The following is a 20,573-nucleotide window of genomic DNA, read 5'->3' as shown; positions in this document are numbered from 1 at the left end:
TCATGTGGATTGACCTATGCCCCTTTTCCACCGACAATACCAGCTCAACTCGCCTCGACTTGCCTCGACTTGGCCCGCCTTTTTTTGCATTTCCATTGGCAAAAAAAGTACCTGGTACCTGGTACCTGGTACTTTTTTTAGTAGCACCTCCGTCGAGGTTCCAAGCGGGCTGAGCTGGTACTTTTGTATGACGTAAACAGGCTGCTGGCAACTGATTGGCCAGCGGCTGCAAACGGGAATAATCACTCAAAGTGAAGTTGTGTCCGGCGTGGCTGGAGTCCACGGACCTGCTCCAGAGGGGGACATGGATCAGCATTTCGCCCTGTGTGTCGCTCCTTTCCCGGGGTTAGAGTTAGGCTGCGCATGGTTGTGTGTGTCGCACGTGGTTGTGTGTGTCGGGCGTGGTTGTGTGTGTTTGGTGTGGCTGGAGTCCATGGACCCGCTCCCGAGGGAGACACGGATCAGCGTTTCGCTGTTTCGTTTTTGCATCGTTCCTTTCCCAGGGCTCGATTTTCGCCTCCATCAACGTTACCATATGACAATAGATGCGCAGTTATTGTGTTTTTTATTTTATTTTGTTTCCCATCATAACCGTTCCCAGGAATCAGGAAATAGTCTCAGATTTCCCGGGAATCCCGTCCCCCGGGATTAAAACCCATTAGGTTTTAATCCCGGGGGACCGCCCACGTTGGAGAGGTTCTTTTCTACGACCTGCCCACGTTGAATAGGTACTTTTTTAGATGGAAACACAACGTGCCTGGAACCAGTCGTGCCGCACTAAGTCGTGGCGAGTTGCGCTGGTGCTGTCGGTGGAAAAGCGGCATTACAGTTTCTGATGCAGATATAAACTCCTGGCGTTGTTTAGCAGCCACCAATTGCTATTGTGATAGCAATCGGATGGAAACTGAAAATGATGTGGGAAATGTGTGGAAAAAATCAGAAAACATGATTGGGAGACTCAAAAATACATATACTATGGTATAAGTCTTAGTATAACTCTTTCCAATAAGGACGTCCGATTCGGTAGCATTCAAAATAAAGGGAGACATTGTTGTTTGTCTTCTCTTTGAGGTGCTCGCAACCCAATTTCAACCAACAAGGAAAAAAAAATCCAGATTGATTTTGAGTCTACACTGGCATCACCGCTACAAAGCCGTCATCGCACACAATCTCCCCCTTTCTTCTGCTTCTGTAGACAGCCATGAGGAGAGACACACATGGGGCTGGTCCACAGGGCCGCAAGTGGTGTCGGCTGTTCGAGAGAGAGAGATTTTGTTACTCTCTCTCTCTCTGTCCCTCCCTCCCTCCCTCCCTCTCCCTGATCTAGACAATGATAAATAGATCTGCCGTGTTTCTCTATGTGTTGGTTCATTGTCCTGGGGGTAATGGAAAGGACCCGCGGTTTTGATACGCAGCTGCTGCATGGAATACCTGACCAGCGTGAAACATGCAAACCCTCGTTTCGATTGGACACAATCTAACTCTGAACACACACAAACACACACACACACACACACTCGTTATATGTCTTCCTTGGGGTGGACTTTTGACTCTTTGACTCGCATATGAAGCCACAGTGAACAGGAAGTGCACCAAACTAACTGAACATCCTTTCTTCTCCCTGTTCTCTGTCTGTTGATTCTCTCTGTTTGTCTCTTCATGTCCATCCATGTTTACATTTGCATTGACCTGTGTCAATGATGGTTCCACTGTGTGTGCTTGTGTGCGTGCGTCTTTGTACATGCATCTGTGTGTGCATGTGTGTGCGTGTGTGTGTGTGTGTGTGTGTGTGTGTGTGTGTGTGTGCTTTTGTGTGTGTGTGTGTGTGTGTGTGTGCATTTGTGTGCTTGTGTGTGTGCATGCCTGTGTGTGTGTGTGTGTGTGTGTGTGTGGCGGTGGGGGTGTGCCTGCGCACATGCCTGTGTGTGCATGAATGTGTGTGTGCATGAATGTGCATGTGCCTGCATGTGCATGAATGTGTGTGAGTGTGTGTGCGCGTGCCTATGTGTGTGTCTGCCTGTGTGCATGTTCATGTCCGTGTCCGTGTCTATTTTTTCTTAGTTGTGTCCACAGTACTGGCCAGAGAACGGCGTTCACCGCCACGGACACATCCAGGTGGAGTTTGTGTCCGCTGACCTTGAAGAGGACATCATCAGCAGAATATTCCGGATCTACAACGCTGCCCGGGTACGATTCCGCCGTCAGACTCACACTCATAATACATGGCCTTCCTAGGTTAGGGGTGGAGTGTGTGTGTGTGTGTGTGTGTATGTGTGTGTGTGTGTGTATCTCTGTGTGTACATGTATGTGCCTGTGTGTGGGTGTGGGTGTGCATGTGCCTGTGTGTATGTGTGTGTGTGTGTGTGTGTGTGTGTGTGTGTGTGTGTGTGTGTGTGTGTGTGTGCAGTTTTTCAAGTCTGTGTTCCAGCGTTACTGGGTGAAAACTTTCCTTTTCTCTCTCTTTATCCTTTTTCTTTGAGAGTATTCTACTGATCAGTTTTTTGACAGTAACTGTGACTGCCGAGCTCACACCACCCACACCTCCCACACCTCCCACTCACACATACTGGTGCGAGGAGCCGGCTCGGCCTCGCACCAGTGGGGAAAGATCCTTCTGTTCTTGAACTGGCTCTCTCTCCCTCACGATATATCGCTGTCTCTCCCTCTCTTTCTCTCTCTCTGTCTCTGTCTCTCTCTCAATCTCTCTCTCTCTCTCATTCCCAATCTCTCTATCTCTCAACCTCTCTCTCATTCTCAATCTCTCTCTCAACCTCTCTCTCATTCTCAGTCTCTCTCTCTCTCTCAAGCTCTCTCTCTCTCAATCTCTCTCTCTCTCAATCTTTCTCGCTCTCTCTCTCTCTCTCGCTCAATCTCTCTCTCTCTCTCTCTCTCTCTCTCTCTCTCTCTCTCTCTCTCTCTCGCTCTCCCTGGCCCCTCTATGGGGGGGAGGGGGGGGACACTAAAGCCCCGTCCCAATACCACCCCTAACCCTATATTTTTGCCCTAACCCTATATTTTGCGCGTTCTCGTGTAGGGGTAGGGTGTCCCATTACTTTAGGGAGCAAGGGGGAGTGCTATTTTTCCCTTAATCAACCCTCAAAACGTAGTGAGGTCCGATGCAGGCTTAAAACGAAGTGGAAGATTTACTGTTGAGGGCACTCCAAACCAAGTGGAAGTTTTAAGGGGGGAGAAATGGGACAGGGCCTAAGACAGTCCACTAGAAGTCATGACTCTATCCTAACTTTGATCGGTCTGATTTAACATCCGACCTACACTTATTCAAGCCTCTTTCCCCCAACCCACCCCAGACACCCCACCCCCCCTCAAAGGGGTCACCTTTGAGGTTGTCTCTATTCACAAGCGTGTTGTGACACCCCCTGACCACTAGGGGGCCCCAGGGATAAACACTAAGACCACCAGGGAAGGGGGAGTATGATTATGATCAGGCAGGATTAATGACGAGTGTTATCGAAGCGGTGAATTCTGTCCGCTCCGGATTAGGAGAGTGCCTACCTTTCATCTCCTGCGTTAATAGCGCACCAATCCATCAAAGTCACTCACCCCTCATCCAATCTCACTCCTCCAAGCCCCGCCTTCTTTGGCCTCACCTGGCTGTAACTATCGTTGTGGGTGTCTATCTTTGTCAGTGATTTGGTCCAGCCTGTGTGTGTGTGTGTGTGTGTGTGTGTGTGTGTGTGTGTGTGTGTGTGTGTGTGTGTGTGTGTGTTTGCGATTAGCCTATTTGATTTGTGTTTGCATGTATAGGTGTGTGTATGTGTATGTATATTTGTGTATGTGTGTGTGTGTGTGTGTGTGTGTGTGTGTGTGTGTGTGTGTGTGTGTGTGTGCGTGTGTTTGCGATTTGCGTACTCGATTTGTGTTTTGCGCACACCTACATACTGTATGTGTGTGTGCGTGTTTGTAACCTGGATTCGACTCTCCCCCCCCTTCCCCTCCCCTGTGTGTGTCCACAGCCCCAGGACGGCTACCGCATGGTGCAGCAGTTCCAGTTCCTGGGCTGGCCCATGTACCGGGACACGCCCATGTCCAAGCGCTCCTTCCTCAAGCTCATCCGACAGGTGGACAAGTGGCAAGAGGAGTACGACGGGGGAGAGGGACGCACCGTGGTGCACTGTCTGTAAGTGTCTCTCGCCCTCCCTCCCTTTTCCCCTCCAGACCCATTAATCGTAAGACGGTTCACCTGCCCGTTATAAGGGGAAACATCCCCACCTACTGGCGGCATTGTGTTAGTGCAGCTAAAGTGTTCCCGTAGGTTTTAACAGCTCGGCTCTCCGGCAGTGTAGAAACGTTAGAAGAACTCACTTCTCTTTTTTTTGGTTTACAGTATTTACTTTAAAACTTTGAAGTTTAATTTATACTTTTGCACATCTAAATCGTACACAGCTGCTATGTTACGCAATGTTAACGAAAATATGAAAAATAGAGAAAAATAAAACAAAACTTTTCTGACACGAGACACACACGGGCCAGAGATATACGATGATGAAATAACCAGAATAAAGCTGCAACCCACTGGAGACGAGGGGTCCCAGCCACCACGCACCCCCGTGACTCTGACACATCCCTGTCCGGCATCCCCCCCCAACCCCCTCCCCCACAGGAACGGAGGCGGCCGCAGCGGCACCTTCTGCGCCATCAGCATTGTGTGTGAGATGCTGCAGCACCAGCGCACCGTGGACGCCTTCCACGCTGTGAAGACCCTGCGCAACAACAAGCCCAACATGGTGGACCTCCTGGTGGGTGTCTCTCTCTCTCTCTCTCTCTCTCTCTCTCTCTCTCCGGTCCCAGTTGGCGGGGGGCGGGGGGAGGGGGGATGGGGGGGGTGGAAGGCGGGTTTTCTGCTCTGTGATCCCTAATGTCCATGAGAAACCCTGTTTAAACGGTGGAAACATCCTCATGTACTCTGTGAGATTGTGTTTGAGCGCTGATGGGAGATGACGGTGTTATCCATTATGAGCTCGATATCGACGGCACGGGGGGGGGGGGGTGTGGTGGGGTGGGGCGGGAGGGGGGGAAACAGAACGAATGAGTCTGGAGACCGGATCATTATTGCTGATGAATGATCAACTTTTCTTGCGGGCCTCTTTCGCGTTCTCTCTCTCTTCTCAATCTAATTACCGGTGGCTTGTGCTCTTTGTGTCTCGTCTCCCAGGAGCAGTACAAGTTCTGCTACGAAGTCGCCCTGGAGTACCTGAACTCTGCATGAGCCCGCGTCACGGACACACAAACGCACGCACACACACACACACACACACACACACACACACACACACACACACCCAAGCCAGATTTAAAAAGGAATCATACTAATGATAGGGTGGACGGGTTGTCACCTGTCTGTGACGCCCTCTGGAAGAGGTGGTGTGTGTGTGTGTGGGCGCACCCCCGAGCAGGTGCCAGACCGGGGCCATACTTTGGACCAGCTCTTCTGTCTCGGTTTGTGTTCTTGTCTGGCTGTGGTCGGATCCGTGGGCTGGATGTTGACAGTGACGAGTTGTACATAATAAGTGACACAGCGCATCCCCGGAGCTGCTGGAGGACCCTATGAAGCAAGAGCACAAAGATATGTTGCAGTGGCTCTCTCTCTCTCTTGCTCTCTCTCTCACTCTCTCGCTGTCTCGCTCTCTCTCTCTGTCTAATGGCTCGGCCCCACCAAAACCATGGTCACCTTTTTGACAACGCATGGCAACGGCCCGCCCTCTTTCCATTGGCTTCTTGTGGGAGTTGACCACTTTGTAGATGGAAATGCTTAAAACCACGAGTCCATATGGTCCGTCCAGTACTCACCGAATGTCGATTGTCCAATGCCGTTGCCATTGGTCTGTGCATAAAGTTAAATGAAGTTCAACTTTTGCCCCGCCCTTTCAACACACTGCGAACCCCCGCGTGCACACGAGCATACCCACAATCCCTCGCCCCAGGGGTCCTGCACGCTTCCAATACAAAGTGAATGGGAGGCGAGTGCCACACTCAAGGCCACGCGTATGGTGGGCCGAGCCATCAATTAGCTCCCTCTGTCTAAAGTCTCTCTCTCTCTCTCTCTGTCTGAAGTCTCACTCTGTCTGAAGTCTCTCTTCCTCTGTCTGAAGTCTATCTCCCTCTGTCTAAAGTCTCTCTCCCTCTGTCTGAATTCTCTCTCCCTCTGTCTAAAGTCTCTCTCTCTCTTTGTCTTGAGTCTCTCTCTCTGTCTCTCTCTAAAGTCTCGCTCTCTCTCTCACTCTCTCTCCCTCTGTCCTTTGTTGTGTTTTTTCTACTCACCTGTGGTTCCATGGTTGTTGCCTTGATCCTCATTGGATATCGCTAAGTATTACAAAACTCTCCCGTCTCCAGTGGAATGCCATGCACCGTACGTACTGTAAATGTGTTCATTTGACTCCCCTCTGCAAACATCTTTCCGATCTTTCATCTCTCTCGCTCTTTTTTTTATTCGTTTTTACTTCCGTTTTTTTTTTTGCATTGAATAACCAACGACCATGAAGGCACTTGTACAAAAGACGCATCGGGGACGACATCCACACCGCTACCGTCAGTGTTGCTACGTGTCCTGTGAAACGATGACCTCATCGGTACCTATCGCACCCCACCACGCCGAGGCCGGGTGGAGCAGCATCACCCAAGGTCCCCCCATCCGCTTCTTACCTGATTTCCTGTACAGATCTCCCAAAGCTTTATTTGCACTCCCATTTTTGATTATTGTGCATATTGTACATAACTCTCTTGGTTATTTATTTGTGGTTCGTACGCTGTTGTGACTCGCAGTAAGTGACAATCATGTTTTAAATGAGTTTGTTGTTTTTAATGGATCGTGATCGTGTGCGCATTTCTGTTTATTGTTTGGTTTTTTTTTCCTCGTCGTCCACGTGCGACGAAAAAATTGTTTCCATTGTAAAAAGATATATATATATATATATATAAATATATATAAATGCATATTGACTTATTGCATGGTTGCCTTGTCTGCGCGGTGGTTGGAGAACGGCGACATGAAGAGGACATTTAGTGGTCGGAGACTGAAGTGGCGTCGACGCGCAGGTGAGCAGGGACGAGGTGGCAGATCCCACAAATGTCACAGAGGTCAACCGGGATTTTCCTGCCCGTTTGCTCACAAAGTGCATTTGAAACATGACTCCTTATCGAGGGGACATGTAGCATGTGTGTGTGCTCGCAACGGCAGGCGTGTATCGGCTTTGACGTCATACTACACAGGATATGGCAGCTAAAAGGGTTTGCAAAGGACAGAGCAAATAGTGTCAATGTACACAGAGGAAGCCGGCTCGATCGTTTGTGCTCACAAGGCGCCCCCCGCTCCCTGCTTAAATCAGCTCGATAAGTCACCCGGGTTCAATAGACGCCAGGTTTGGTTCACATGCATAATGTGTTATTCATACCATTTAGACAAGTGGGTTTGGCCATGTCGATCCATTTGTTTTGTTGCCTTTTTCCCGTTTTCATCTCAAAGTTTTCCAGCCACCCCTCCTTCTTCAAGTCAATATTTACCGAGGAGAATTCCGTCTATGACATTTCACGGTGGCAGCAGTTTTCACAGCCAAACAAGCACATTTCCATTTATTAATTTAACACACACGTTTGTCCAAGGCGTTACGCTGAAAATAATCAAAGCATCCAACCAATGAAGGAGCAAATCTACTGCTGAAAAAGCGTGATAAAAAAGGAAGGGTTCTGTTGTAGCCTATTGTATTTTTATTCGCAATAAATATTTGTTTTGATTATCCGAATAAACACTAAAAAAGAGTTGTGTTTTCCGCCCTGCATCACTTGTGCCAACGAAGGCAGTGGACTATGGAGGACGAGAGGGGTCAAAGCGAGGATCATCCGACTTGAGAAGGCAGGAGAGCAGGCCCACGGAGGGCCAGAGACACTGCCCCTAACAGCAGGACGCTGGACCAACTGTTGCAGATGAGAGCAGGCCAGTGTTATTAATGGGGATCATTTAAGTGGGGGGGAGGTAAAAGATGCTGAGTGGAATGTTCTCGTTCCTGCGGGTTCTCTCGACCCAGTGGCCATCTAACAGGGTCCTCTTTGTTTGGCTTGTAATTTATTCTCTTAACTTGCAGAGGCAGACCTAAGCCCCATAAAAACCAGGGAATTAACCATTAACATGAAAATAATATGAAAACATAGGTCATAGTAATGGATCGTGACACATTTTTATTGTTTCGATATCATTGCCCATAACTAATGAATGTTGAGTCAACATTCAACATTTGGCTGTGGATGGGACTACAGATGAGTGCAGATGTATGCTGCTGCAAATCTAATTTGTATCCATCCCATCGTATTCCTCATCATTCAAACTAAAGGCTTCCCAGTGTCATTGTTTCCTTGGCAGCGAATTGCACCGAGAAGAGGAGACCCTAATTGTATTATCCCAAAACAAATAGTGAAGTACTCAAGCTTTTTGTTGTGTTGGCTATAAATTCAACAAGACTGCCATCCCATTAAGGGACAAAATAAATGAAACCAAATCGTTATTTCCCAGCAGTGAGTCTAGTGCTGATTGATCGGTTGTTGAAAAAATTTATTTTGTATCACGGAACCATTAGCCCTCCATCGACATGGGGGCGTAGCGTCTGAAGTGAATTCAACTCGAGCAACTCTTCAGTTGAGGCCACGGTTGAAGTGTTGGATGACAACACATTGCAGCAGTGCAAGTCACTCCGTCGCTTGTTACAAAAGACATGCACTGCATTTTAAAAGAAAGAGTTTAGAATTACAATGCAAAGTGAGTTCATATTAAAGTCCCGGTTCGTAATTACATATTCAATTCAATATTGCAAGATAGAATTGATCTGGCACACATAGTCGACTATTAAACAAGCCCTCGGGCAGCCTGTTCGGCAGTGTTGAGGAGAACTTCCTTGCACAGGGGAACATCGGCAACGGTTGAACGCTGAGGGAGTTATTCATACATTGGTCTTTCGTATATCAAAATAGTTGCACTTCGATAGCAAGCCAAAAAAAAGTTTGTGCTACTGATCACCAAACTCCGCAATTAATCGCAACTCAAGCTTTGATTTCCCATTTAAGAACTGTTATGACACCCTGTGAGTTAATGTTGGCTCGCATTATGCTGCCTCGCATTGCCTAAGACATGATAATACTGACAGGATAATACTGTTAGGGAAGATGTCTTTAAAGAAGGGCCTCTATAATTCAGTGTGTAGCCTATTGTGTATACAGTAGGCAGCTCTTGGCAGTTCTACTTGTGTCCTCCCTGTTGTAAATCCACAGTTTTTAGTCTTTAATCTGGGTGTAATCGACACGCATTCGTTGATTATATAGCAATCTAAAAGTGAAGAGGGTCTCCACAAAAATTTGAAAACACACTTCAGCGATTCATCAGTTTTCTGTATCACTGGCGGTTATAGTTTCACGACCTGCTGCCAGACAGTCGTTGACGATTTATTTACATGCTGCCGTCGCGCTGGGTTGTAAGAAGAGCGTGTGCCGTACACGGGCTGCAGGAAGTCTCTGGTGACGCGGCCGTCATCATTAGAGGAGCTGCAGGTTGCCATCTCGCTTCCGTCTCTCGGCGTCTCCAGCTGGTCAGAGCCACGGGCTGCACAGATACCGGAGGAGGGCTTCATATTTCATTACTGCTCTGGCACTGAGTAATACGTCCCCCACGCACACGCTGATGGAAAGGGACTGTGTGTGTGTGTGTGTGTGTGTGTGTGTGTGTGTGTGTGTGTGTGTGTGTGTGTGTATGTGTGTGTGTGTGTGTGTGTGAGAGAGAGAGAGAGAGAGTCAGGGGGGCCGCTGGGAAGGACCACACCAGAGCACCAGATGTTCACAGGCACATAGACACACACTCCTACACACACACACACACAGCCATGTGCACATTCACACTTATTATATCCAAATTAGGAAGATAATCTACTAGCCATCGTAAAACTACTGGAGAGTCTGTTCTGTGCGCCCCCTCTATCTGTATTTGTGTGTGTGTGTGTGTGTGTGTGTGTGTGGCACACCATTAACTTTCTTCATTACAATGTATTAAGGGCCACAGCATCTGTGTCTGAGGCACAATATTAATGTTGTCGGTCATAAATGCACATGTGTCTCACAGAGCAGCAGTCGAGATAAGACGCAATACATACAAGGTTTTCAAACTTCATACAATCCTTTCTAGGAATTCAATTTGTAGATATTTACACGTGCCATGGCTAAATCATATATTTCTTGAGTATCATTTTTACATTAAAGAATATTATTAAGTCTTAATTACATTTAAGAATATAATTAAGACTCTCATACATAACGGCCTGGGATTGCTATTAGAAATAGCCACCTAGTCCATAATATTTATTCAACACTGCTTATGACATATTCTGTAGCACCTTGTCAAAGCCATATAGCTGCATGCCATATATGGGCAGCAGGCAGCTATGTCAGAGCACTCATTGTAACACTTCAGTTAAATTAGAAGTACAATACCCTCCTTCGCCAGTCGAGGGCACTGTTCACGCAGTTTTGGCCGTTATTATTTCAAAGCGTAGCACACACGAGTAGACAGACCCTGAACGCCAAAAACGCTGTCGATACATAATGACCAATATACTGCGAGGTGATCGCCCACGAGCCCTCCGTGCATTCATTGTATTCCTCATACACTGAGTGTTTTGCTGTAAAATTGCCTTGCTACTTTTATATTAAATAATGATAACAATAAAATATAGTTAGGCCTACCATATATCCATTATTAATGTATAATTTATAATCATTTCCCAACATACAAACACACTCTATACAAAAGGGCCCACTGTAAGCATGCAGTAAATTAAAAATGTTAATTACAACTATAGAACAGTTTTTTGCAGCTCAAAAACTATGCATGTTTCTCAAATCATTAAAAATACAATACAAATGTACCACACCACACACGCCTGAGGAAATTCTTCTAAGCTCCTTTTCATACGTATAAACATCCTTGTGCTAATTAGTGGGGCTGCTGAAAACAACCCCAGTTTATATAACAGCTTCTTAAGCCCCGAAATCACAAACAGTGCATTATAGCACAACATCATTACATGAAAAAATAACAAGCAATCCTTCAAAATACAGTATGTCCCCCCCAAAAAATACACACGTGGCCCACACATGCAAGCCAAACCCACTGCTGTCCTCAAAAACGTCACAGATAAGGACTGGTGTCCATTCATGTCATACTCTCATGCTGGAGAAACTCCCAGGTGGGGGAAGCATGCTTGGTGTAATGGATGTCAAACTCAAAGAAAGCCTTGGAACAAACATCAGTGTAGATGTTTGTTCCAAGGCCATCGGAACAGACTCTGTGCTGGAGGCTGGAGATTCTACAGTCTCCAGCAAAGAGTCTGGCGTGGTCTAAACAATGGAGAAGAACATCATAAATATGGTAATACCTATCAACTTATGTAATGACAACAGTTTATAGGAAGGTAAAAACAATAAAAAGGAATATGGTACATCAATTCACACAAACTCACCAAACCTTTATAATTAAATGCACTAGCTGTAAGGGCCATCACATAAATGCTCTATGTTATAATTTAATGTTCTAAATAAATAAATGATGTATTTAATGTAAAGCTAAAAAGGTTCAATTTGATGTTAAACAGTTTTGTTCCATACAGTATAGGAATATCTGACTAAAATATGTTTATAATCCCGAACTATTCTCTGTCAAGCAAGTCTGCCAGAGTTTATGGGGAGATTTTTATGGAAAATTTAACACATTAAAATGTTGATTAGAAAGACATTAAAATACCTGCTGCTACAATTCCCTGCTACAATTCCCTCTTCAATCACATCCTCATTTCTGCAGAATGCCACAAAGCTACAAAGACCTTTCCAAAGGTCAAAGGTTATACTCTAGAGCCCAACCTAGAGCACAACCTTAATCGCCGTGAGAATCGTGAGATCCACTCATCCGCCATCACGACGCATGCACCTCCCCCTCGCACTCACTGTGCGTCTACAAAGAGGACTGCAGAGGTGGATAAGATTGGCTCAATTCTACTTTAGGATTGATTAAATCAACAATCAAACAGTCCAATCAACGCTGACTGTTGACAGTGGTTACCAGCCTTGGGGCCAGGGCCCAACCTGGGGTCACCTGATGCATATGGGGTCGCAGGAGACTGCTGACACAAGCTGTAAACAGTGGCGGTCTTAACATAGAGGCATAGATAGGCAGCCGCTTGGGGCCCCCATAGTAGGGGGGGCCCCAACAAACCTCAAAAAAAAAAAAAAAAGCAAGACGAGTCTAAACGCAAAAATAAAAATAAAGGGTTAGGAAATAAAGTTACCCAAGCGGCTCAAATAAAAGAAAAAAGATGCCGATAAGTATTTGGCAATGCTGATAAAGATGACACACTTTTTTTACGGCTACTGTCGGGGATACAGACAGGAACAACAACGTCCAAAGCGTTGAACATGCCGCTACAGCAGCAGCAGCAACAGCTAGCTGTGAAGTGGTGCTAGGTGAAGACCTGAGAAGACGTCAATAAGTAGGACTCTGTGGCCCTGTCCACACTGGTTTCAGAAAAGTGGATCCGTCTGGACGGTCGGCCCAAACGCACAAGACTGATACGTTTTCACCAAAAAATCTGTTCCATGTGGACGGGACCTGTGTCAGAAGAGTGTCTATGTTTTCTCTCTCATAGACTCTCTATCTCTCATAGACTCTCTCTCTCTCATACACTCTCTCTCTCACTCTCATACTCATCTCTCTGTCTCTCTCTCTCTCTCTCTCTCTCTCTCTCTCTCTCTCTCTCTCTCTCTCTCTCTTCTCTCTCTCTCTCTCATATACTGTATCTTGTACATGGCTTTGTTTGTAGAATGATTGAAATGTCAATCTCAAGTGCCAAATGCAACCTCACTCACTCACACATACAAAGTCAATTATTAATCTTGGCAATATTTGCTAAGTATATGTTTGTGGGGGTTTACCCTAACTACTTGTCTTGCTGGTTATATTGATATTGATTTGATCTTAAAAAAAAAGAGTAAGAGTAAACCGTGCTGAAGGTGTTGAAACCTTATTCTCTGTTGGGTTCCATCGTGACTATTAGTTTGTGTAGTGCTACACTTTGTGTGTTCTCTGCTTTCCATCTTCATTTTGAGATAGTAGTGCATGCAGGGTTTAAAGGGGAAGATTTTTTTTCCTCATCTCCAACCTTTACTTCCGCGTAGATTAGCTTTACCTGCCTATCTACCATTCAGTCGGTACATTTTTTTCACTGTTCTCTTTTAAAGATCGGATGAGGTTGGCCCCATACATATCTTCGCCTTGGGCCTTGCTAAATCCGCCACTGGCTGTAAATATGTGATGATCCATTTGACCAAAGCATTTCTTTTAATAGGTCTCATGGACATCTTGTATATACAAACTTTTTGCTTTAAGTATTCATAGCCACACAGCTACAGACATTGATATGACTAGCAGATATTTGCAGATATTACCTGGAGACCTGACAGAGGTAGAGGTCAGGGTCGCTTTCAGGGCTAGAAATTGATTCACGGGCCAAAACAGGTTGGAAAATTCAGGGTTGTTGTCAGGTTGTTGCATTACGCCAATGGAACCGCACAATGGCCGCGTGTCGACATACGGCTGTGATCGATTCAACACCTGGGAATTGGCGGTCGACACATGAAAATAAAAAAATGTACTGAGGGAAGGACTTATGGCAGAAGCATTATGTTTGTTAGACACACGGTTTACCGACCTCATAAACACTGTGAACGTCAGTGGAGCTTGGTAGCCCTGGGTAGCATACGGCTGTGTCAACGATTCGTTTCAGCCTGAATTTAACTCGGCTAATTTGCTGTGGGCCGCGGCTCTACAATCGAGCCGTTTGCACCGGGGGGAGCCAGAGATCAATGCACGGAGCCGCCCGACATACAAAAGCTCTCACGTTCGAGGCTGAAGCCGTATATTCCCTGTCTGCAGACACGTGCAGAAAAGGGGCACAAAGGAAGTCATATCTTATTTAATATTCCCGCAGGAACGGTTTGATTGATGTCAACTAAAACTTTGAGTCTGCCTTGTGTTTTGGTGGTGAGCTACCTACTGGGTGGAGGGTGGGAGTTGGAAGGGGCCAGAGACTATTTGGATACAGACTTGGGTCATGCATATTTGATAAGATGCGAACTACATATTTAATTGTTATAACACCAGGCCTCACACACAAGCACTAGCCCTCACATACAAATCTAGTTTAGGATGATGCTTTTTTTTCATCCTTCTCTCTTAATTTCTATTGTCTATGAAAATAAAAGGTAGGCTTTTTCTAGTGGCTTCTTAATAAATAACACACTCTCACTTGCACACAAACACACACACAAATACGTCATGCATCCTCTCAAACACACACACACACACACACCTTGACGTCTTGAACCTCACAACAGGTTCACTCAAAGATTCGAGTGCTAGAGGTCAAGCACGCCCATCAAAGTCAATCTCTTCTTTTTTCTGCGCGCGGTATACGTACACAACGAATGGCGTGTCCTAGTCCAGGTTGCCGTGGCAGCCAACAGCCCCTCTCTCTGCATATGATCAGTCTGTTGCCATAGCAGCCCAGCGGAGCTTTCCTGCCAGTCTCCCTCGCCTCTCCCAGAGACGAGCGAAACCAGCGGTGCCCCCCCGCCCAGAGGGGCAGGGGTGTGGGGGGGGGGGTTGGAAGGGGGAGGGGGGGGACGGGACGGCTGCACGTCTTCATCTGTTGCCATGGCAGCGTAACAGCGTTGGGGATGGATTTTGGCTCGGCAGGGAGTCAGTTCCTTTATCCTCTATCTCACCATCGCAATGTATTGAGCTTGTCGTCTTCCCCGACATGGTCAGCTAACAAAAGGGCAGACGAGAGGCTGGATGTAGGGCCGTGTCGATACGTATCCCCATCCAGATCGCACAGCAGACACAGAGAGAGGGGACACTGCGGCTGCTGCTGCTGCTGCCTCTGCAGCTGGCTTCCAGAGGGCTGACAAGATGTGGCAGACAGGTCCCAAGGTACAACCCGACCAGATTACCTGGTTGTAGCTTGTAGCCGGTCAATCAGCATCAAGGGGATGTGTTCAAACTACAATGTCCATTCTGAAGCGCTGCGTGTGCTGAAACCCTAACCCCGTCTCATAGGGATAGAGGGCTGTTTAATGATGGCACATCTAAAGAGAACAAATAAAAGCATTTTCTCTTTCTCTTAAGAGGATACTGTATGGCGGGGCCCCATGAGGCCAGGGAAAGATCTTGGTGTATGTTAATGGAGTCTTAAGGGAGAGGCTTAATGAAAAACCAGTGGTATATGGCATTAGTCAGAAGCATTGAGTCAGAAGGGGCGGTTACCACGCTACAGGCTAGTTTGCTACTGCATTGCACCTGGGCTAAACTAAACTATTTTTGGTTATCACTAAAAAGGAACGGGATACATGTTTTATGTTTTGACAATGTATCCTGTTTCAATCTTGCACTATTTTGGAGAGAAAAGGGTGTAGACATTGCAGTCACGACAAAATCAGATTAAAAACCAAGGCAGACTGCAGTATCTGCTATTTCCCCATGTAGACAATGGATTCTTGGTATTCTGTGTATGTCCCCAATGAATGAAGAGATTAAACTGTTTATACAAGATGATAATAATGAAGAGAGAACCGTAACCTTTGTAACCTTTGTATAATGTGATTGAAGTTGATATAACAACATAATAATTCTGGTGTGTTTTCAGTTGTCTTTTTTTTAATCTTGTAATCTAAACCTTTTAAACATAAAGACAGCAAAATAATATCTTTATTTTTTTTATTTACTTAAAAAAAAAAGATATCTGTATTGGAATAATAGTTACTTCACTATGCTGTTGTACTGCGTTGTATTGCCTACAGCCATAAATAGCAATACAGAGGCAGAGTACAGTATCTGCCTTTTTGGATTCGTGGGTTAAAAAATATTGGGGTTTTTTTAGGGACCAAATTCCTTGTTGAATCATTGTTTATTAAAGCTAGGGTGTGCAGTTTCCAAAAACGAGCCAGAGTAAGCTAGATTTTGCAAAAGTATCAAACTGAAAAAGTCCCACCCCACCATTCCGTACCTCCCTCAAAAGCCACTCCCCCAAAAACACATGACTAGCTCGCTAGCTTTAGCAACAGGTCTGCCTAGCCTTGTGGGAGACTCCGGTCATGTGCAAAGAGTGCATGAGCAGAGTGCGTGCATGTAGGTAGGTAGACAGACAGGTTGGCTGTCATTCCAATAATTTCATTCAGGACGAATTTAAAGATTGGACGGTATTTATTAAAGACTGCGACAATCTCAGATAACGGAGTGTACTCCAAGTACACTTAGTACACTAAGTTTCTCACACTAGCATGCTATGCTAGTGTGAGATGATGCGTTGAAAGCCTAAACTGTAATAGTGGACCTTGCACCAGACCACCCCCTCCAAGGCCCAGTGTCGATAATCCAGTTTAAACAACGAGTAGATCTGTCATCGTCTTGATGGGCTCCAGTACTCTCCAGAGTGCTTCAGAGAGGTGGCCAGACAGCTGAAAGACCCCCCCCCCTCCCTCTAGCAAAGGGTGGACCTCAACATGTGCATATTACTATACATTACCTTTTCATTAGTGTACATATCTATCGGTCTTATCTATCGCATCGGTGTATATAATTCATCCACCCAGCGTCAACCTCGACCGTCCAAAATGGCTTTCTCTTGCTCCCTCCCTTAACACTGTCTCACACACGTTCTCTCCCGTTCCGCTCCACTGCTCCTCTCTGTTTCTGTCACTCTTCATTTCCATCTCTCGCCAGCTTTCTGCCCTCCCCTTGCCTCTCTCCCCCCTCCCCTTACCTCTCCTTCCTGCTTTTGCTGACTCCACATCTCCCTCCCCCCCCACCTTCTCTTCCTCTTGTCACCACCCCTCTCCCTCTCTCCCCCCACCCCCCCGTCTCTCTCGTCTCCTTGCCCTGCTTGCTCCTGCCATAACAGCAGAAAACTGATGATGGCGCGCAGCAGTGTGTCATGCGGGGGTTTTATGCAACACACAATAACCTTAAGAAGCCTCATTTTATGTTGTTTGCCGAACAGAAATATTGTGTTGCGAACAGAGGGGGTGAGCCGCATGTTGTCTCCGCCAGGCTCCCCATAAACATGCTGACGACACACTTCTCGCAAACAATGTGCCCTTTCTAACATTTAGCTGGGGAAAAACTTTGGGGTTTTAGATGGTTTAAGATGGATGGTTTTAGTGTCTGTTTTTTTTTTTTTTCCCCTCCCCGGTCCCCCCCCCCCCGGTCCCCCCCCCTGCCACTAGACATCACGGGTATGTGGAAGCACATAATCAATAGTATGTAAACCAAAATGGAGAACAATATGTTTCAATAAAATAAGTCCAAGTCATCCTTTTTGGTGCGCTGTTGAATTATTCATGGCTCGTATACAGGAGGTACGGCTAATGTGTTTGTCTGGGAACATAAAGGCCACTGCGCCGCTGTCATTTACCGCTTTGTCTTCTTTACGAGATGCATTCTCATCAAATAAAGCTGCCGGGTTGCATTGTCTCATCACCTCAACACAGAAACTTGGCTGCACTTAGAAACGAATTGTAGTCAAGCGGTTGGATTTTCCGTGCTGTCCTTACTTTGTCGTTTTCTTTTTTGTCTTTGCAGTAAAGGTTAATTTACGCAAGAACACAAATGAGATGGAGCCGGGAAGAGGCTTGGCTCATTGGAAAAAATGTTGATTAACACATTAGCATATGAAAAGAGGAATGACCTCAAAGATGTTCCCGATCAAACACAGTCAAAAGTGGAGGTTGTGTGACATCAAACCCCCCTGCTACACGCATGATATAGGTCTCGCTAATGTAGGGATGGAAACGTTGGCCTTAATTATCAGAACTGCTGGCGTAGTTTTTCAATCTAAGGGGAACATGCCAATGTTTTTAAAACACTCGGATAACAATTCTATACCATTTAGGTCGGTTTTCAGGAAAACATATAAAATCCACCCAAAAACGGCATGAAATCTTTTGCCTTTAATGTCAAACCCAATCCCTCACACTGCAAATAACCATTTCTTCCCCCTTTTAACACTAAAACTCGATAACACCTGTGAGCCTGACGCGACTGAAAATAGAGTTGGGATCGGAACTGTGAAGAGTCTATTGATATTAGCCTAGCAGCCACAGATAGCAGGGTGTTGAAATAGACCCGATGAGATAAGCACCGTATGTGATCATACCCCGCGTGTGCTTTCATGTTCCCTTGTCTTTTATTCACACCACCTTTGGTGTGCATGTGTGTTGTGCTTTGCTGTGCAAGCAAACATGTGTTTCATTGCTGTTTCTCACACTGAAAAACAAATCATTTTAAAACTTAAGCTATTAAGTACCTTAAGCCCCCCCCCCCCGCGCGCCCTAGCTGAAGTTCACAGTATCTTACCTCCCTTAGCATCGGTCAACTGCTCAGTTATGATGCCTTGTGACTGCTGCCGCTGTATCCATGGCGATGAACCCCCCCTCCCCCCGCCCCATAGGTGTCTTTGACCCCCGGCGCTGCTGAGTGGCTGATAGCTTGGAGAGCACGCACAGAGGCTCCTCCTCTCTGATGGGTCCTCCTGTCTGCCACCGCTGCCATGGGCTTGTCTTGGCCCCACACCGCTGTGATACACCCAGCTGGCTGCAGGCCGGCCTGGCCATAGGAGCTGAATGCTGCCTTCCACCCTGAATGGGGTACGTCCACTGATACACATACATATGCACACACATGCATGCACGCACGCACGCACGCACGCACGGGCACACACACACATGTATATGGACACACACATATACACACAAGAAGGCACGCACATACACAAGAAGGCACACACATACACACAGAGAGAAACACATGTGAATACATGCTGTACATATACACACACACACGCACGCACGCAGGAGCACACAGAAACATGCACACGCACGCACACACACACGCGCACGCACACACACACACACACACACACATAAATCAGACACCGGGAGCCTCTACAGGAGATGTTAGCACAGCACTGGGTATATTATCTTAAGTGCTGTTCTTTATTTCTTTGTTTCTCTAGCAATCTACCAACATGGAATCTTTACAATCATGTTTGAACAGTATTGCTGTTTACCGCCAGCGTTGCGGTCGTGTCCCGTGTCTCAGACCCTGGTAAACTAACATCCATGTCCTGTGAATGACGTGACATTCAGATGACATTCAGGTGATTTCCACCGCTGAGGCTGAAAGATCCATCTGCTGGGGCTGTCGATTAAAGATTCCCCCTGATCCATACGGTTGACATAAGTCCGCACCCTCACCACACAGCGCTCACGTACAATCCGCCTCTGTCCCGTCCCCGCCGCCCAGATACAAAGGAAGCCTCTTCCAAGGTGTTTTTCGCCAGCCATTATGAAACAGTTGCCATGGATACCCAGTAAGAACACAGCCAGCTCCACACTGCGGAATAGGGAAGGACAGGTTCAATATTGCGCAATTCAAAAATAAAAATAAAAAACAAACCAAACCAATAAAACAATCCCTGGTTCCCCCCCTTTTCCCCTCTGCTAGACGACGCTGGTGTCGGGGGGGCCCTGAACACCCGGAGATCAGCAGCCAGAATGGAGGGGTCTGAGAGGGGCGGTTTGCTCCTGGTGTGCACTCCTCGGGGGTGGGTTGAACAGTATTTTCTGCCTCATTGGCTCTTTGTTCTATTCTCCCTGAAGTGATGACCTATATTATCTGGGATGGATGATCAAAGCCGGCCTCCTTGCTCTGAACCCAGGGTTCTGCGGAGCAAGAAGAAGAAGCAAACTCGCCCAACGCCGTGGCCTTCACTGCTTAGTCAGAGAAGAAACGTAAGGATATCAAAACGGGTTTCATCCCCTGCGGACGTTACACCCTACTAATTATACATGATGAGACTTTGATGGGGAGAAGAGGAAGGCGGCCTCTCTTTCTCATCTGTACTCTACGCTGAGCCTTCAGCAGTCATCGTTTCATGGCAGAGCCTGATGTTGTTTCTGTGGATTTCTGTTTTTTCCAAGGGGAGAGGAAACTCAGAGATGTCAATGGCCCAAATGCATTGGAAAGTGGGCCTCAGATGAGATGGGATGAAGGGGACTACAAAAAAACATCTGAATCACATATGTATAAACTCCAGTCCAGTTTGTTGGCTCCTGCAGCACAACTGATGCTGACGTCCGTTAGAGCAGTGGTTCTCAATTCGTCGAGCCTCAGTAGCTACGTGTGTCGTTGAGTCATCGAGTCACAACCTAAAGATAAACCATGCATGTATTTACCAATATTGCAATAGTCAACAGTGTGTTCATGTGCTGTTAAAAACGTTGAGTGAAAAGAAGGTGGCAACATTTGGGGCTGAGCTCAATTTAATAGTATCCCATTGAAACATGAATATAACATTGAATGAGTTAATTCATGGGCTTCTTAAGGTTTGGCAAATGCAACCAACTACAAAATACCCTTGTGGACCCTCTTGTGGGTCACGACCCCGCCGGTTGAGAATCACTGCATCAGAATG

At 46.5% G+C, this 20,573-nt stretch overlaps 1 protein-coding gene across 1 annotated transcript in view; it reads left to right on the top strand.

Annotated features, from left to right (window-relative positions):
• The window catches only part of LOC311361307 (receptor-type tyrosine-protein phosphatase mu-like), a gene marked incomplete at both ends in the record, with an annotated part of 86,372 nt that extends 81,145 nt beyond the window's left edge, over positions 1–5,227 (top strand). The window contains 4 exons of the mRNA XM_084481479.1: positions 2,062–2,187; positions 3,975–4,138; positions 4,622–4,757; positions 5,174–5,227. Of these exons, the coding sequence (XP_084337605.1) occupies positions 2,062–2,187; positions 3,975–4,138; positions 4,622–4,757; positions 5,174–5,227 (480 nt within the window). The remainder of the gene's footprint in view (positions 1–2,061; positions 2,188–3,974; positions 4,139–4,621; positions 4,758–5,173) is intronic.
• Between the last annotated feature and the right edge of the window lie 15,346 nt (positions 5,228–20,573).

The sequence above is a fragment of the Micromesistius poutassou genome (assembly GCF_964030765.1).
Source record: "Micromesistius poutassou genome assembly, chromosome: 16".
NCBI classification, from domain to species: domain Eukaryota; kingdom Metazoa; phylum Chordata; class Actinopteri; order Gadiformes; family Gadidae; genus Micromesistius; species Micromesistius poutassou.
This window is presented reverse-complemented; position numbering and strand designations above follow the sequence as displayed.